Source organism: Ptychodera flava, chromosome 6, assembly GCF_041260155.1.
Source record: "Ptychodera flava strain L36383 chromosome 6, AS_Pfla_20210202, whole genome shotgun sequence".
Classification (NCBI taxonomy): domain Eukaryota; kingdom Metazoa; phylum Hemichordata; class Enteropneusta; family Ptychoderidae; genus Ptychodera; species Ptychodera flava.
Window position 1 is genome coordinate 16,834,262 of NC_091933.1, and position 19,687 is coordinate 16,853,948.

Consider the following 19,687-nt stretch of genomic DNA (forward strand, 5'->3'; position numbering starts at 1 on the left):
ATTCAGCATATCTCCAGGCAAAATTTCAAAGCACTACGACAAGCCACTGCTGAGATTTGCCAACATCACCATGTTCTCTATACTTGTATTGTAGTGTATACACAGTGACATTGTAAATGTTGGGAACATGAGCAAATGATTTGGGAACCTTGTGAATATTTCTGCTGTCCCCTGTGGTGATTGCATTTATGTATCAAGGGGAACCCTGAGAATAACTAAGGAACCCATTTCACTTTAGTTGACTTACAGACCTCTTCACAAACTCTGTGTTTGGTAAATTGAAAATACATTAGAGGAAATCAGAAATCCATTCCAAATCAATATGGTTTCCGTGCATGTGACAGTGTCTCCAACAGTATCCTGACACTAATTATCTACCTGTATACTAGTGACTAACATGGAACTTTTTCAACTTGTAGGTGCATTGCCCTCTATGCATTAATGCTTGGTATTTCACTGTATTGACCGCCCTCAAATAATAATTACCCCATTCACACGGACAAAATTACATCGCCACTACACCAGCGTAACTTTTACATTGGTGTTATAAAAGCTGTCTGAATGCTACGTATTAGCACAGCATCGGACCAATTTGTTCCGATCTTGAGGTGGGTAAGGGCCGACTTCAAAATCCAAATCGGCCAAGATTTCCATGAAGGTGTGATATAGGCTTTTTCTTTATTATCCAATAATATCGTTCAAGATGTCTAAGTTAGAGAGTTCCAGGAGCATGAGACCAAAGTGATCTAGCATGGATAATATTATTCAATACAAATAGTATTTTGGGCATTGGCCTCTTTCCATCCCTTCTAATACTTGGTAGACTCTAACTTAGATGTTAGACAATATTATCGATTTCATCAGATTATCCGATAAAACAGCACGTCGGGCATTGGCCACTTCCCCACCCTTCTAATATTGGACTCTAACTTATAAGTTAGACTATATTATCTATTTTATAGGATAATATCCGATGAAACAGCAACATCGTTCTGCATTGGCTGTCACTCCACCTTTTTAATTTTAGACTCCACCTTAGAAGTTTGACGATATTATCCATTTTATCTGATATATAATATCCGATAAAACAGCATATTGGGCATCAGTCACTCCTCAACCTTTGCAATAAGTCTAACTTAAAGAACTTGGACAATATTATCCGATAATGTCTAAAGTGCCGATGTCCTCCAGATTTCCGTGTGTGAACCCTCCAGGTTTCAGATGATCGCCAAATTTTATCATAAACTTTTTTAAGGACCTACAGTGTAAGCTTATGAGTTATTGTCAAGTTTACATTAACTGAAACTCGGAAGGTTTCAATCCAGTCCTAAAATATCATCCTATGTACAGTCAAAACAACATTTTCCCATCAAGTTTTGCTCCAAAAATGAGACAATGTCACACAATTCAAACAGTGCTTGATCATCCATGATGCAACTTTGAGATGCACATGTTAACAATGCTGTTAAATGCTATGCTTACTCAGCGTTTCATCTACCAATAGACAGAGGGATGGATATATCCAGTTCCGGCCTGCGGGCTCAGTAAAGATATGCTGAAGTTGTTTCATATTAGCCCTTCTTGTGCATAGAGCGCGTATGAAATGTACTGTACAAACTTATCAAAGTCCCTCCACTGTGGAGGGACTGTACGGTACAAACTTATCAAAGCCAACCACTCTAATTTTGAAAGGGTGGAGGTCACATATGCTATTAATATAATTGAAAGTGGAACCAATTTGAAATTTAAAACCATTCCAAAATAGAATAATCATTCCATTCCAGATTTTGAACGTCAGTATGCATCTAAATCTCTAAATAATTGTATTCATATATGCAACATAATGTATTAATGAGCATTTAGTATGCAAATCAACTGATAATAAGTAATCATCATTGCAGAGTATTCAATGGCCTAAACTGTGAATATATCAGAATGTGAGGATTGAAAACATAATGTTGATAGCTGCTTTAGAATTGCCGATAGGATTATCTTCATCGGTTTAAACGCCTCTCTTCCTTGAAAAAAGCCACAGCCATCGTTGATGACACAGTCCCCACTTGTTAATGGGTACTTTGATTATAGGTCCTCAGAGAGGATAGAGTCCTCTTCATTAGGTCTGTGATAAAAATACTTTTGAATGAATTCGCTTGATACATGTCTGAGTTGTAGTTCAGGACATGAAAAAATCGTAATAAAATGGCCACACAGTGGCCATATTGGATCGTATCACAAAACAAATAAATGTGCATATGTATGACATAGGTCAATGTCCTTGTAGCAAATTTGATTAAAATTGGTTGAGATATGCCTGAGTTATGGCTTGTACATGAAAAAATCATAACAAAATGGCCGCACAGCAGCCATATTGGATCTTATCACAAAACAAATAATGTGCATATGTACCGGTATGACATTGGTCAATCTCCTTGTACCAACTTTATATAAATTCGCTTGATACATGTCTGCGTTATGGTTCTGGACATGAAAAAATGTAATAAAATGGCCACACGGCAGCCATATTGGATCGTATCACAAAACAAATCAATGTGCATGTGCATGACATTGTCCTTGTACCAAGTTTCAATAAAATCGGTTGAGTTACGCCTGAGTTATGGCTCTGTACATGAAAAAATCGTAACAAAATGGCCGCACGGCGGCCATATTGGATCGTATCACAAAAATAATTGACATGCATATCTATGACATTGGTCAATGTCCTTGTACCAACTTTGAATAAAATCGGTTGAAACATGCCTGAGTTATGGCTCTGTACATGAAAAAATCGTAATAAAATGGCCGCCTGGCAGCCATATTGGATCGTATCACAAAACAAATCGACGTGCATCTGTATGACATATGAAGTAATCCTTGTACCAAGTTTGAATGAAATCGCTCCGGGCATCTCTGAGATATCTGCGTGAACGGACGGACGGACGCACGCACGCACGCACGCACGGACATGACCAAACCTATAAGTCCCCCCGGACGGTGTCCGTGGGACTAAAAGCCACTGGTAAAATAACCAAATAATAACTAAATAAATAAATGATAAAATCTTTAATAAAAATAATATGTCTGTCAGAACTAAAATAACAATTAACTGAAACTTTTTTCTGTATATAATTAGAACAACAAAAGCTGTAATAATTACAGATAATAGCTTTCACCTGTAAATATTTTCATACTTGGTTCCTGGACTAGGTCCTCACCATAAAAATATAATCATCATACAATGACTAGCAACAATAGTCTGTGCAGTGAGAACATAGATACCAGGTAGAAAACCAACCACCCATATGGCTCTACTACAAGTAAACAAGCGAAGTGAACTGTATAGCAAATGAACTCATGCAGACCCTCATTGAAGTGTCTACCGTAACCCTTTTCCTGCCAGACAGTACTATCACTTCCCCATCTGCCAAACGTGGTATTGAGCCAAAACATGACATATTTTCACCCACTTGGCTTGGTCTGTCATAGCATCTTTAGTAAAAAAAAATCAAGTTTACAGTATTTATGTTTTCAACAGCTTTCAAATGTACAGTATTATGTTAAAGTTCACAATATGGAATATGTTGTGTTTCATTAATTTTAACCATCTTGACCTGGTGGTGAAGTAAGGACTTGGCAGGAAAAGGGTTAAATTATCTGCAGAATATAATGAAAGACGTCACACTCAAAATTAAAATCCGGGGAACAATTCAAAGCCTAAAGAAAACTTTTACAAATATAATTTACACTCCTTTAAAATGATACCTGCATTGTCTTGTTACGTTAAATGCAATTTCTCTTTTCATTCTGTGCACGGGAAGTGAGTAAATTAACCGTTCGCTTGTGTGATGCAAAGGCTGCATAATCGTGCGGGACAGCTATTGAAATTACTAGTACTTCATTTTATCATGGAGCACAGTGGGAGTGGGACTATGCACGGAGGTAGCTTTTCAACCCGTGACCATATTTCGACCAAATCGAACCACAAGTGCCTCCCGAAGGTTTCTTGGTTATCGAATCGTTGTTAGAGTTCTTTCCTAATAGTGTCCATTACCGGCAGACATTCGTAGGAATTTTAAAGAGCTCTGAATGAGATTTAGTTATAGTACCTTACAGAAGTAATGTGTGTTCTAAACAGACCACCATTGCAGTTACAAGCAGTACGGTTTTCTGTGTTGACGTGACTGAGAGACGCCAGAAAATGTGTCAATTAATCGGAATGTTTTACGGAACGCCTCAGGTTGTTTGAGAAACAAGAGAATTCGGGTGCAGGGCGCCTCATCGTGCGTACAGAAAATACAATCTTTGAATGAAATGCTCACCTGATACTTTGGCAATTATTTGTTTGACTATTGTAGTGCTTTAGATCATTTGTAATGGAGATGAAAAGCGATCGCGATCGCGAGTCGATGCACTTGTGTGTTTACCGCGAGGTATTCTGGGATACCAAAAGAGTTTCAAAATGGCTGCTTCCATCACTGACGGTAAGTTCAACGTGACGGCGGTTAAATTGGCGTATAATCACTGTCGTTTTCATCGCAAATTCATTAGAGAGCGTGACTTGTATTTCCCAGTAAATTCTTCAAGAACTGTACGTGATTTCCTAACAAGTTTCATCTTCTGAGTTTAAAATTGCAACATAAATGCGGAAACCATAACCAACCATGCGTTTTGCCAACCTTTGGGGTAAGGGTACAGCCTAATGAACCACTGTTCACACCGGATCAGCGCTGGTTTTCGACCCACAGAAAACGGTTACGTTACAGAAATAACAGCCGCAAGAAATGGTACCTAAAAAGAGAGGTCCTTTAGGTTTTTTATGACCACAGCGCCGCTTTCGCAATATTTCAGACCCCCACGTAGCTTTCTTCTGATTGTACGATTGCGCCCTCTCGAGAGACAGCGGCGAGATTCGATAAATTTACGTTTGGACCGGTTTATTCGGTAAACAACTGCCGAGTTTGTGACCTTGCGCAACTATTGTACTGTGACTGTGTCCCACATAAGAAAGACAATCATCCATACAACAGATCAACATTTAATCCAGTCCTGTTCTTTGCTCTTTTCATCCTCTAAAGATGAGATCATACGCAAGCGATTGCTGATTGACGGTGATGTCGGAGGTGGTGATGATAGAAGAATTAGTAGTTTGCTGAAAACTTTTACCAAGTGGTGTCAATCGAGTGGAAGTGATGAGGAATGGTAAGCCTAGCCAAGGCCACGGATGTACAATAAATTTATGTATTTTGTACTTTCACCAAGTAGACAGGCATAAATATCTGTCATTTGATGATTAACACCAACTTCACACTCATGTGCTGGTTCAACACCTTCTTTTCAATAACATGCTATTTTCAGAAATAGTGATGAAGTAAGTTGTTCACATTTGAGTGCCATTCTTACATTGCTTGAACCATGGTCCCTCACTTTGTGGCGGGACCGTGCTTGAACTTGCTTTCAATAATCTGGTCATTTCATGTGTTGTTGTTTTAATAGTAAGGGGACCAAAACATTGATTGTGAAGCAGTGGGTGCCTAAACTAACAGTTATCCCATCATTTTAAATTTTTCCACCATTTTCCAAAGCTGGAAATATTACAGCTTTTTCAGAATACAACACATAAGTGAAGGACAGTCAGTGCCATGTGTTCCAACGGATGGCAATATGTCTGTGCAAAGGTTCAAATTCACACGTGTATCACATTCCTCTTGTGGTATAATTGCATATAGAGGTGGCTGTGTTTGAGTTGGGTACATCTTTATTATTTGAATTACAGTCAACTCGCACCTATTCTAACCCGCCTGGAACCAACTCGCCCGATTCCAACTCGCCCGATACCAACTTGCCCGATTCAAACCTGCCCGATGCCAACTGACACGTTGTTTGAGATGTAGTAATAACCCTTTTCCTGCCAAGTCCATATTTCACCACCAGGTCAAGATGGTTAAAATTAATGAAACACAACATATTCCATATGATGTATTTTAACATAATACTGTACATTTGAAGGCTGTTGAAAACAATAATACTGTAAAGTTGATTTTTTTTGGACAAAAGATGCTGTAACATACCAAGCCAAGTGGGTGAAAATACGTCATGTTTTGGCTCGATACCGCTTTTTACTGACTTGGCTGTTGGGAAAGTGATACTGTTATTACTGTCTGGCAGGAAAAGGGATAAGGTTGTAGGTTCCATGTACGCTAACCCGATGGCCGGAGGCCAACTATTTTCATGCCGGGCCAGTAAGTCATGAAAGACAGTCCTGCTGTTCCTAAAGACGTGATCAAGTAACTGCAGTTACTTTCCCTATACGTAAAGAAACCGAATGAAATTTATTCTTTCAAGAGAATTGCAAAACATGAATACGCAAATAAAAACTTTTCCGTGTTGGCACATATTTCAAGCCCACACCTGTGGTTCTCAATGTAATATTTGTTGTAGGCTGTTTTAAGAAATAAAATGATTTTATACGGACCAGGTACTCATAAAATTGTAAAATAGTATCGGGCGAGTTGGCATCGGGCGAGTTGGAATCGGGCGAGTTGGTTCTGGCCGGGTTAGAAAAGGTGTGAGTTGACTGGTACCCTTATGATTTATCTTACACATGTATCTCCTATTCCAATCGGTGCTTAAGAATACATATAGCAAAATCGAGTACATGATTTGAATTTATTTGAGTTTAAAAGTAAAACCATGAGTAGCACATCATTGCAGCTCATTGATTGGTCTGTAAGGCATCCATGCTTATTCTTTCAACATCATCTTGAATTCTCTGTTTCATAGTACTGCAGCATATCAGCGAATGCTGTCCACAATTTCACAGTGCGAATTCTCCATGGCCAAAACCCAAATGGTGTATGATATGAATCAGAGGGAGATGACAAAATATGAACAAATTTACAAAGACATAGGTAAGTTCAAGGAAAATATCGTATCTGTTAACTGTATCTATGTTTTATGTATGTATTATGTTTTCAACTTACGACGAACCTTCCAAAAAAGTTCTTTGAATGGGAAGAGAATAAATTTCATCACCATTGGTTTGAGATGTGAATAGGAGAGGGAACAGTGTGTAGGAAAGTGTAATCTCAGTTACGTACCTGCTGTGCAAATTGTCAGAACTATTGTGTTGCAAAGAAAACCTAAAGACTAATTATAGACTACCTGACAAACTGCTGTCGGTCACTCCCTTTGTAGGGCATTTTACAGAAGCTTGATACACAGCAGTGGAATTTGGTCAGTATGAAGCTGTGATAAATAGTTCACTTGATTTAGATAAAAAGGGCATCTCTCTGTTTGATTATTGACAAGCCTTTGTTTGACAGGTGCCTCGTTGATCATCCAAAATATTCTCTGATCAATGAAACATTTTTAGAGTGTACCTGTAAACTAGTTTATCCAATGCTACTGAGGGTAGTAAGCTATATGCTGTAGAGCCTGCTGACCCAGGCTGCTGACTTGCAATTATTCAAAGATTTAAGATTGTCACAGTAACTTTTCTTTCATTAATTTTCAAAAAAATGTCTTCCAATAATAGCACTTGAAATGGTATCATCACACAGAGCTAAACCAAGATCCCAATAAATATGCTTCCTTTGTGATCTCAAAGTTGGGAGAAATTGTCTTCCTTTACTTGGCAGGAGTCTGAAAACTGTTTTGATAGTATTTAGTTACTATTCACACATTTGTCACCCATGCAAATAGTGCAACCAGAACCTGTCAGAAGGGGTATCGGTATAGTGGGGTACAGACAATCACTAACTGTTATGAGCCAAGGTGTACGAAGACAGTACCAAATCACATTTTGTAATAGCTCCAAATTCATGGCCCAGAGCCATATTTCAATTTCTACGGAAAGTTTGATTTGACTGTAAAGAGGATTACAGGACTGAGGTATATGACATCATAAACATACCGTTTGTCGACCTATGACCCCACAACAGCCTTCTGTGAGACAGCTGTCGCTGTCTGACCTCCAGTATTTTGACCCACTTTTATACACAACCAAATGTCAAAATGTACACTGTGCTGTTGTTTTGATACATATAGGCCTACCTCATTTAGATTTGTATGTGATTGGAAAATTCATTACATTTAATATTATGAAGTATCTTCAAGCATAATATTGTCGCATCGACAGAAAAATCTATCAGTGATGCCCACGAGAAGATAGCAAGCAGCAAGACTGAACTTCAAGAAGCCAAGAGAATCAGGAAAAATCGACAAGAATACGATGCCCTGGCCAAAGTTATACAGAAACACCCTGACAGACAGGGAACACTCAAGTAAGTAAATAAATCAATTTCCTGTATTTTGCAACTGACACGGTCACCTCATTTTTAACTGTTCGGTTTATGAAGTGCCGACTTACTCTGCTATCCTGTTCATCTCACAATCTCACATTAGATTAAACAACTCAGGCATTTACTGGGCATATCAGACATCAGGACAGTTGCATTTACGTTATGTTCCTATTTTTGTGCAGCACAAAGAAGTTTTGTAGATAACATACTTGATTATAGAAAGAACTGAATCATGCAAGTGTGTGGATAGAATTGTAAGAATGCTAGTACGTGTAGGATGTAGGCTATAACGTTTCCACCTGTGAAAAGAGATGCAGTATCTGTACAGTGAATGGCATGTATAGATAGAAAGAGTATCAAGGTGCATCAAATAATATCAACAACGACAATGCATACTTAATTGCAGCAAGCTTTGATATCGTAGTCTGAAAACAGACCCCTTTAAATCCAAACACGACTGATTTAGTGTACAACTCTTGTAACTAAGCATCTGATCTTTATTTGTGAAGTGTTTTGTAGAACAATGAAAGTCTATTGAAAGACAGTGTTCAGTCTCTTCATTTCTGCATGACATGAAAATGTGATCCACTATAAAATTCTTAGTAATGCACTATTTTCATTCATGTAACAGTAGGAATCCATAATCAAAGTGTGACTTTGTCACAATCTGGCTGTCTTCATCATCATGCAGTCATGGATATTATTTGCCAACAGAATAGTTCTGCGAAATAAATGACATGTAATCATTTGAAGGTCTTATTCTGAACTTGACTTCCCCCTGTCATATACGGACACTATGCTAATAACATTGTATTGACAATATTCAGGGCTTTTATAAACCATATCTTTGAGTATCGCTGACAGCACAAAGGGACAAAAAAGAGAGATGAAAACTACGCAAAGGTTAAGGTTTGGAGAAATATGATAACGACTTAGTAACCGAGTTTATTACATCATTGATCACTTTTATCTTTTCTTTTTAGAAAACTAGAAGAATTAGACAGAGAACTTAATTCCCTCACAGACCAAAAAGAAGCTCTTGAAAACAAGGTAAGACAGACTTCATCACCATTGTATTGATTTCTTGAGATGAGCATAAGAATTATCTGTTTCCACTCTTCTATCTCAGCAGATCCTGACTTGAAATGGAATGAAATGTCCATGTTTAGCCCAATACAGCTTTGGTTTGGTCAATGAACCGCTCCTAGAGAAACTTTGCTCTTTTTTTGCGCTTGACTTCTTACTTTCCAAATTGTTGGAGAGATGTGAATTTTTTTCACAGTACATCACAGCAAATGTCTAAAACTGATCACATGCCATTCCATATATATTGTGGTGACTCTTAATTACAGGTACTTCCATTCATTTCTGATGTGAAAAAACATTGCAAGCAATGACAAACAGATATTATTGTGTTCTGTGTGGTTATTCACAGTAGATAGCCGTCGTTCTTGATTTTCAATGCTGGTGATTAGAGATGAGATCTTACAAACGATGGGCAAAATAATGTAAAGGATGTCAGTATCAATACTATACGCTGCACAACATTTTTGGAAAGGTTAATGAACATCCTTAATGGGTAAAACATTTCTTCAATTCCTGATGTGTCCACATGAAGCCACAAAAAGCCTGTTGTAAAAATCCTGTTTATGCTATTGTTCCAGGATAGGGTGTGATTTGGGAATTGAAGTAACATTCTGCAGTGTTTGCTCAGTACTACAAGATGTCTTCTTTGTTCTGCCAAGTATTACTGTAACCCGAGTAAGGTTTCTAGGGTCCTAGTAGCACCGACTGGCACATTCACCTCAACAATAAATGCTGTTGTAACTGTTATGTCTTTTATTATTTCAGCTTGAGATGAGAAGGAAGCAGTTCCATGTTTTGATAACTTCAATACATGAACTACAGAGAATACTTGACGGTCAGTACAATTAATCACTTTGCACAGTTATTATTACTCACCAAATATCTAAACTTTCCCCAGAGAGCTCTCATAGTTGCTACCAAATACTTGCTTGCCTTATGTATCCTTTAAGTAACACCAATATTTGCAAATGGCATCAGAATGACTCTTGTGAAACTGGAAAACCACTGAACCTACATTTCTCACCGTTAATTGTGTAATGTCTATTGCTAGGCCAGAGAAAAAATATTGTTCTTCAGATTTTTTTGCAAAGGTACTGATGTGGCATTCAAAAAGTTATTTTTTTTCACTAACCAGCAAAATCTCTCAAGAGTTACATTGATATTGATGACTTGGAGGCTAGATTTTACAAACTGTCCACCATATTAGATGCCTTACATATATACAAGCAGTGCTGACAGGACAAATTATGAGCATTTCCACAAGCTCCCAGGAGAAAGCAAACAACTGTAAAAGTGTGCACAACAGATACGCCCTAAGAGTAAAACAATTGCATTATTGTCTTTTTAACATCTTCAAGATGGGCTTTTTGTGCACTTTTTCATTCACTGACATCACATAAATAATCGCAATGCAGAAGGATATATTTGCCACAGTTTTTTAAAAAGTTCCCAAAGTAGAAGTGGCAATTCTGGGGAACAATTTCATCATTCTTCCTGGTCTTAACCCTTTCACCACCATGGTTTGTCCCAAATCCATTGTTTTCTATGGTAAAGTTGGACCTGTATACAGGGAACCAGGAGTATATCACAACTGTAAGTTGAGTAAGTATTTGCCGCAACCAGTTACCGTAATATTATTTATGTGTTTTGTTATTGTTTACAGAGGATGAGAAAGAAGAATTGGACAGCAGCACTATGGATACATCAGCATTAGACAGCTCCATGGAAATGAATACCACCAACTAGGAATATGAGTAAAGTTTGGTCGTTCAAAATTTCCCAATTTTATAGTATTTAGTTCAGGTACAAAGTCAACACCATATGACATTATTTAACCAATAAAGTTTTATGTTTGATTTGAGATATTGAAGGCTACTGACTGCACCTGATGTTAGAAGTCACTTTTTCATATAACAACAATCAAGAAGCAGTAATGACACATTGTGGTGAAACACATTGTGTTGAGACATTTTTCAGAAATCAAAAGCAGAGGTTTGCATTTATTCTGTTGATGAATTTAACCTGGCCTGAAAGACTTCTTGACAGAAGTATTGATAATCAAAAGAATGTCAAGGTATTGTATTAAAAGTTGTCCTCACATTGTTGACGACAATGCAGCACTTATTATGCTGTTTAATTTCCCATAGTTTTGCCTGTGAAATTAGTTTTTGATTGTATGTTGGTTTTAAAAAATATTAAAAGTATTTTTTGTATGCATTGGCCACAGTCCATTTTTGGACACCGTGGTGCGAAGCACCAAAGGTGTCCTATGTCGCCACAATGTCTGTGTGTGTGTCCGTCTGTCCGTCCATCCGTCCGTCTGTCCGTCTGTCTGTCTGTCCGTCTGTCCGTCCGTCCGTAGACAGATTTTGTTCCACTCATAACTTAAGAACCCTTAGGTCAATGTCATGCAATTTGGTATTTGGTATTATCATGATGAGACTTAGATCTGATTAGATTTTGGTGGGTGTGGCTTATTAATTAATTGCTCATTTGCATATTTTATGACTTTTTTCGTTCACGCAGATATCTCAGAGACGCCTGGAGCGATTTCGTTCAAACTTGGTAAAAGGATAGTACTCTACCTCATACAGATGCACATTGATTTGTTTCACAATGTGATCAAATTTGGCCGTGTTAGAGGACTTTTTAGTTTTCGCCTCCGTAGACTCCCCTGTATAAGGCAATCCATAGACTCCCATGTATAAGGCAATCCATAGACTCCCATGTATAAGGCAGTCCATAGACTCCCATGTATAAGGCAGTCCATAGACTCCCATGTATAAGGAAGTCCATAGACTCCCATGTATAAGGCAATCGATAGACTCCCATGTATAAGGCAATCCATAGACTCCCATGTTTAAGGCAGTCCATAGACTCCCATGTATAAGGCAGTCCATAGACTCCCATGTATAAGGAAGTCCATAGACTCCCATGTATAAGGCAGTCCATAGACTCCCATGTATAAGGCAGTCCATAGACTCCCATGTATGAGGCAGTCCATAGACTCCCATGTATAAGGCCAAGAAAAATAAAATTTAGTTTCTCATCGTATTCATATTGCAAAAAGGATGCAGTGACACAGTTTTTAGTCCCCACAGATAAAGTCCAGGGGGCTCATAGATGGGTCATGTCAGTCCATCAGTCCATCCATGTGAGTCCATCCGTTCACGCAGATATCTCAGACGCTTTGACAAAATGTCACGTGACCTTTGACCTCAAATATACATATTTGTCCATAACTCGGTAACCACAAGTGCTAAACCTTTCATATATGGTATGATGGGACACCCTATGATGCCACATATTGTACCTCATTAATTATGTGCATATCTAATTTTGAGCAAGCCAATAGAGCTAGAGGTCTGATTTTGGTATATAGGATAACTTAGCAATACAATTTTTTTGACAAAATGTCATGTGACCTTGGTGACCTTTGACCTCAAATATACATATTTGTCCATAACTCAGTAATCACTAATGCTACACCCTTCATATTTGGTATGATGGGACACCTTATGACGCCACATATTGTACCTCATTAATTATGCACATATCTAATTTTGAGCGAGCCAATAGAGCTAGAGGTCTGGTTTTTGGTATATAGGGATAACTTAGCAATACAATTATTTTGACAAAATGTCACGTGACCTCGGTGACCTTTGACCTCAAATATACATATTTGTCCAAAACTCAGTAACCACAAGTGCTACACCCTTCATATTTGGTATGATGGGACACCTTATGACGCCACATATTGTTCCTCATTAATTATGCACATATCTCATTTTGAGCGAGCTAATAGAGCAAGAGGTCTGATTTTTGGTATGTAGGGATAACTTAGCAATACAATTTTTTTCAAAAAATGTCACGTGACCTCAATGACCTTTGACCTCAAATATACATATTTGTCCATAACTCAGGAACCACAAGTGCTACACCCTTCATATTTGGTATGATGGGACACCTTATGACGCCACATATTGTACCTCATTAATTATGTGCATATCTAATTTTGAGCAAGCCAATAGAGGTAAATGTATGATTTTTAGTATATAGGGACAGACTATAGGATAGAAATTTTTTGACAAAATGTCATGTGACCTCGATAACCTTTTACGTAAAATACACGATTATGTCAATAAATAAGTAACCACAAGTGCTATGTCCTTTATATTTAGTAGGATGGGAGACCTTATGACAACACATGCTTTACCTCGTTAATTATGCCCACATATAATTGTGGGCAAGCCAATAGAGCTAGAGGTCTGAATTTTGGCATATATGGATTTATTCAAAGCCGAATTACTACGCGAAATTACTACGCAGATTATGAATATTCATATATGGTATTATAAAAGGCCAGTGACCATCTAATCAGTGTCACTTGCTAACGACGGGAGGCTTCTTACAACAGCTGCACTGCCATGGAACCAACCCCTTCAGCTTCCACTGCTGCTCAGAATTTTGCCTCAGAGCACGTACAACCACCTGTTGAGCCTGCAACCCGCATGCAAGCAGAGCAACCTCCGTCCTCGGCCTTGCCATCTGCGACCGCCGCGGTTCCATTGCCGTCTGCAAATGGTGCTACTCAACATGTAAATACTCCTCCTACTGTGCAAGCAGTGGCAAACCCTGTGTCGCAGGTTAGCTCCTCCATTTGTAGTTATGCTCTTTTTTGTGAGTGGGATACTATTTGATACAGAGAGCGCCAGTATTGCCCTTCTTCACGCTTAGCTTACCTTTGTCATTATTATTTCTTTCACGGTACAAGTAGGAAAATTTTGTTCCTCAGGTGAGCCCCTTCATATTGTAATTTTACTCCTTTTGTGAGTGGGTTACTCCTTCGTGCTGACAGCGCCAGTTTTGCTTCTGTTTGCGTTTAGCATACTTTTTCTTATTATCATAGCACTTTTCTAATTTATTTCATCGTGTTTCTTGGTTGTCTTTGCATGTAGACATTCCTCACTCCTGTGCTGACCAGAACTTCGTTATGCTATGTCGCTCACCTGTTGTCCTTTGCTTTCACACCTTTGTTTGAATTTCACCCCTTTCACACCTTTGCCTTCCTTACGGCTACAGCTATTTTTTTTTCCTTTCCTATTCCATCCTATTATCTTTCTCCATACTCTCTACTTGTTCTTTGAAGTCTTTTTGGTTAAATATGGTGGGAGCATATGCATCTAAACTGACTAAGTATAAGCCACTGTAGAGACTTGGGATCACGTAGAGATTTTATGCACGTGTACGTTGTAGATTTGCAAAGTTAGGTAAGGAAGCTCGTGTATTATGCTGTCTACGAAGAGGTAGACATTAGGAAGACATGTGAATTCCGGGTGTAGAGGCGCTCTTTATTTATTTGTGCAATGAATAAAATCTACTTGTTTTTCTTATGAGAGATTTGGAGTAGAGCGAGGAGGAGGCTCTTGTAAATGATAATGTTCTACGACGAGGTAGACATTGTAGAGCGATGAGGCTCTTGTAAATGATAATGTTCTACGAAGAGGTAGACATTGTAGAGCGATGAGGCTCTTGTAAATGATAATGTTCTACGAAGAGGTAGACATTGTAGAGCGATGAGGCTCTTGTAAATGATAATGTTCTACGAAGAGGTAGACATTGTAGAGCGATGAGGCTATTGTAAATGATGTTCTACGCAGAGGTAGACATTGTAGAGCGATGAGGCTATTGTAAATGATAACGTTCTACGCAGAGGTAGACATTGTAGAGCGAGGAGGCTCTTGTAAATAATAATGTTCTACGAAGAGGTAGACATTGAGAATAAACGGCTATAGAAATAAGAGTTAGTGAGATATGACTGTCATTAATTAGATATCGGCTTTATGTTGCAGGTATCTGACAGGAATACTCTGCACGAGTTACAGCAAAAAGTCGATAAGCTGCAGCAAGCTGCTGACACAGCAAATGTTGAAGAAGCGCTATTGAAATTGATGGATTTAGCCCACATGTCCGCGTCACGGTATCAATTGGTTAACGCCCTTAGAGTGTTGGTAGACAGGGCTACGATTGTCAACCATCCGACGTTGAAGCGATACAGAGCAGTATTGTCTCAGTTCGAGGGGAATGAATTTGGAAGCGATGCTGGAAAACCAATTGTGTTATTGCTTGGAAATAAGGAAGAAGAGGAGATTGCCTCCAAAGTTGGAAAATTTCTAAAACACACCAGACCTTCAAGAGACTATCGTCCGTATCCATTCTCAACGTCCACGATTTGATTACCGTCAAAGCATGAAATGTTTCGTATGTGGAAAATTGGGTCATTTAGCAAGAAACTGTCCTGATAAAAAATGATCTTTGCAGATGACGGACTGGAACTTATGAACTTCACTTCCCGTAGTTTGGAATCTTTTGTTTGTGATGTTACTTTGCTTAAAAAAAAAATTTTGGTTTGTTGTTTATTATGGCATTAAAGTGATCAGTGAGATAGCATGTGTCATTTCATTTACTTCATCCACCCATGATTGTTGGTACTCCTTGACAGGGGGGCCTTCTGAGTGCCCTCCGCCTTTTTAGGCGGCCTGCCATTCGCATGGTCCTGTCCGGGGGTGCCCCCATATCAACATCCATTTCCATTTATACGGAGGGCGAGATATATATATGCAAAAAAAAAATATATTTATATAAAAGTATGTATATATACATAGTAATGAGAGTTTACATCTGTCAACAAGTTGTTCATAATTGGGGAAATGTCTCATCAAGTAAATAACAGCACGGCTATCAGAAAAAAGTTATGGATGGATAACGCTTGGGGGCGCCCCTGGGCCGGCTCCACCTAATCTAAACCTGGCCGAGATTTCAGCATTGTCGAAAGGCGAGAACAAAAAATCGGCAAAGCAGTTGTGGTTTCGTAATCCAGACGAATTTATGGCCGGGGAACTTCATAAACACATCGATGAATGCCAGTGGAATGAGATCACAAAACCTCTAGACAATTTAAATCACCCAGAGTATTATCTGCTTGTTTGATTACGAGCAAAAAACTAGAGAGAAGAAGGTGAAGGGTGTGGATGGATTTATTTTTGGGGTATGAAGGTATGGGAATATATATGAAGTGGTAGAATGGATGTGATATTTATGACTTATGCGCAATGCAATGGCAAAAAGATATCCCGATCCCATACCTTATAATCATAGGCTATATTAATGAGCGTAGTAAAGAGGCTTTAAATATTATATTATTCAAAGCCGAATTACTACGCGAAATTACTACGCAGATTATGAATATTCATATATGGTATTATAAAAGGCCAGTGACCATCTAATCAGTGTCACTTGCTAACGACGGGAGGCGACTTTAATAACAGAGGAACCAGGCATGATATCAAGAGCAAGACGTCGCATAGTATTGGATGATAGATGTGGTTTTCCCTCCCACCCACCCTCTTGACCTGACATTCGCTCAATGTATAGCCTCAAAAAGATATCCCGATCCCATACCTTATAATAATAGGCTATATTAATGAGCGTAGTAAAGAGGCTTTAAATATTATATAATTAGCAATACAATGGGTTTTTTTTCAAAATGTCACGTGACCTTGATGACCTTTGACCTTAAATATGCATATATATGCATAACTCAGTAACCACAAGTTCTTTACGCTTCAATTTTGATAGGATAGTAGACCTTAAGATGTCACATCTTGTACCTCATTTATTATGCACATATGTATTTCTTGGCTGGCCAATACAGCTAGAGGTCTGATCTTTTTTCCCGATTTAGAACCATAACTTAGACATGCCTCTTGTTTCAAAATGGGAACAATGACATCGACCTATGTGTCCATAGATCTGAACATATACACTCCAGTGATACTTCTTAATGACCTCATTTCCCGCCCCATCAAGACTAATACTCCTATTACAAGTGGGGAGTATGTCAATGTCAATGACTTGTTACTTCTATACAGAATATTATCTCACATAGTGAGTGTCTGAATATTATTCTGATTGTATTCCAAAGCACATTCTGAAAGGACTCTTCTGGAATACAGAATTATATTATCTCACATAGTGAGTGTCTGAATGTTATTCTGAATTGTATTCCTAAAGCACATTCTGAAAGTAACTCTTCTGAAAATTTCACATTCTTTGCCACTGCACCATCTCCCTAATACATACTGATGACCCACGGTGTCCACTCAAGTCTCACTTTGATTTGTATACATTTGGCAAGACTGAATGACTTATTGATCAACAGTGCACTCTGAGACCAGCAGATATTCTTGTTCTAATTAGTTTAGGTCAAGTATATTTCAAGTGTGCCTGACATCTAGTGGGAGTATGGTCGCTGAAAATACTGGATAAAATAATGTGAAAATGCACCGTGCTGGCTACCACATCCCATACCATATGGTCTGCTAGCAGCATGTTGGTAATATTTCAGAAACTTGGAATCTGCAGAGTGTTAGCGTATCTCTGGAAGAGAATAGGATGAATGCTATTGGGCTCTATTATTGACTCTGAAGAATAATTCATACTTATGCTTCACACAAAATACAATGGACAATCTCGTAATACAGGCCTTTAAGCTTGACTGTGAACAAAATGCTTGTTTTTCACATACGTTTTCTTCTGAAGTACACACACAATGTGTTGATAAGCCAGACATTGAAGCTGCCGATTTAATTGTTGGTTAGAAAAACAGAAAAGTCTCTCTTGTTTTAGGAAAGACAGCGGTCAATAACCTTTCTGTTTACTTGAAAGAGGTCATTAACTGGTATGGCACCCTGTGATCTGGCAATAGTGATCCATCTCTACCAAGACCAGAACCCCTTCGTATGTTTTTCTTACAAATTAGGATATCATGTCTTTCCTGTATGCACAAATCATCACTACATATTAAGAACTCTGCTCCACTCAACAGAAAACTGAAATCAAATATAGCCCTTTGAATCCAGTGGCTGTATTTTGGATGATTTGGGCACTGCTGTTGTTCTGTATGTCAATTGAAAGTTCTCCCTTTACTCACAGGCGCACGGCTAATTTTAAAATCACTTGTCTGTAATTGAATGTTGAAACATGCATTGAGTAAATGTGCAAACGGAAATCATGCGGGAAGCGTTTGAGACATGCAGAGAATGGCGCCCAGTGCACCGCTGTGCCTGCTCAGCTCTACTGTTACTCATACACACACCTCTTGGGGGGTGTAAGGTGTACATGACGGCCGAGCGCTAGCAGCGGCCACAGCCATGGGTATAATGTGTACAAGACTGCCGAGGGGCCACAGCCGTGCTCTGGACACTGCTCACTTTATGTCTTAAAAGCTGTCCGAATGATTTCTGTTTGCACAGTTATTAATAAAATGCATATTTCGACATTAAAATTACAGACAAGTGATTTTTAATGAAACAAAATTAACTGTGCAAAAAGTGGTGAAAGCTATGTTACTGTATGTACACAGATTGTGTTAGATTATAGTCTATGCAACAGGCTGCTGGAGACCTTCTTGAAACAAGCGGTTGAGTTCAAGAAAAAAAAACGTCTACATTCAGGAGAATCTTTATTTCTTACCAAATTTCAAGAGCATATATTGTCCCTCTGTGTCAAAAGTCTTGTTCACACAAAATTCAACAGGGACATTGCATACATAGCCAGGGCTAAAGCACGCCTCTTTTAAGAAGATACTTTGTCTTCAATTCTTGATCATTTGAAGTCGATACAAGGTCAAGACTGACACTAATACTATGGTAACAGTGCCTGTGAACTGTGACAGACATCATGTGATTTGAATAGTATGATAACTAAACAACGAGGCCTTGTCCCAACTGGATCCAGAGCCAATGTTCACAATTGTGAACTGGTTGAAATTTCATGTTGACCGGAAACACTCCCTCTGTACTTGGACCAAACTAGTCTAGTCCAGCATAACACTGCCATGTTGATCATTATGATCAGACTTTAACCTACACTTATTCTGGTCCCAGTTATATTGTCCAGTTTAAACCCCTATCATGATTTGGAAATGAAATTGTTATGAAAGACCATTCATATTGATGGATAAAAATTGTTGATAGGGTAATTTGCTCTTCTTGTAAAAATATGAATTAAGATACATTTCCGAATAGAAAGTAAACAATTATAAGCAAAATCGATGAGCTGGTGAGATGAGTAGTAATTTAGAGACATCTTGTACAGAATAAAATCTAAAGAAAGGGGGTTATACATAACTTACTCAGAGCCCTTCAGTTAGAAAATACAGTGAAACCTGTCACCTTCAGGAATGGAAAAAGTGTCCTAAAATAGAGGTGTCCTTAATGGACAGGTGAAATTCAATTCAAAGT

The 19,687-nt window shown here is 38.4% G+C and overlaps 3 protein-coding genes across 3 annotated transcripts in view; 2 read left to right on the forward strand and 1 right to left on the reverse strand.

Moving 5' to 3' along the window:
- The window catches only part of LOC139135006 (ataxin-7-like protein 1), an 86,278-nt gene extending 81,844 nt beyond the window's left edge, over positions 1-4,434 (reverse strand). Inside the window, exon 1 of the mRNA XM_070702163.1 lies at positions 4,317-4,434. The gene's annotated coding sequence lies outside the window, so the exon portion shown is untranslated. The remainder of the gene's footprint in view (positions 1-4,316) is intronic.
- On the forward strand, positions 4,339-11,596 carry LOC139135012 (THO complex subunit 7 homolog). The gene is made up of 7 exons (XM_070702173.1): positions 4,339-4,478; positions 5,073-5,196; positions 6,778-6,905; positions 8,135-8,279; positions 9,281-9,347; positions 10,149-10,218; positions 11,047-11,596. The coding sequence occupies exons 1-7, from the start codon at positions 4,457-4,459 to the stop codon at positions 11,127-11,129; spliced, it is 639 nt and encodes a 212-aa protein (XP_070558274.1). The 5' UTR covers positions 4,339-4,456; the 3' UTR covers positions 11,130-11,596.
- A 1,244-nt stretch (positions 11,597-12,840) lies between these two features.
- LOC139134988 (uncharacterized) lies at positions 12,841-15,833 on the forward strand. Its single transcript, XM_070702134.1, has 2 exons — positions 12,841-14,029; positions 15,236-15,833. Exons 1-2 carry the CDS (start codon positions 13,811-13,813, stop codon positions 15,617-15,619), a joined length of 603 nt encoding a protein of 200 aa, XP_070558235.1. The 5' UTR covers positions 12,841-13,810; the 3' UTR covers positions 15,620-15,833.
- Positions 15,834-19,687: the final 3,854 nt, after the last annotated feature.

Coding starts and splice junctions, on each gene's coding strand:
- LOC139135012 (XM_070702173.1), top strand. CDS start 4,457: ATGGCTGCTTCCATCACTGACG. Junction 5,197..6,777: donor AGTGGAAGTGATGAGGAATG/GTAAGCCTAGCC, acceptor TCTGTTTCATAG/TACTGCAGCATATCAGCGAA. Junction 8,280..9,280: donor GACAGACAGGGAACACTCAA/GTAAGTAAATAA, acceptor TTTTCTTTTTAG/AAAACTAGAAGAATTAGACA.
- LOC139134988 (XM_070702134.1), top strand. CDS start 13,811: ATGGAACCAACCCCTTCAGCTTCCACTGCTGCTCAGAATTTTGCCTCA. Junction 14,030..15,235: donor TGGCAAACCCTGTGTCGCAG/GTTAGCTCCTCC, acceptor TTTATGTTGCAG/GTATCTGACAGGAATACTCT.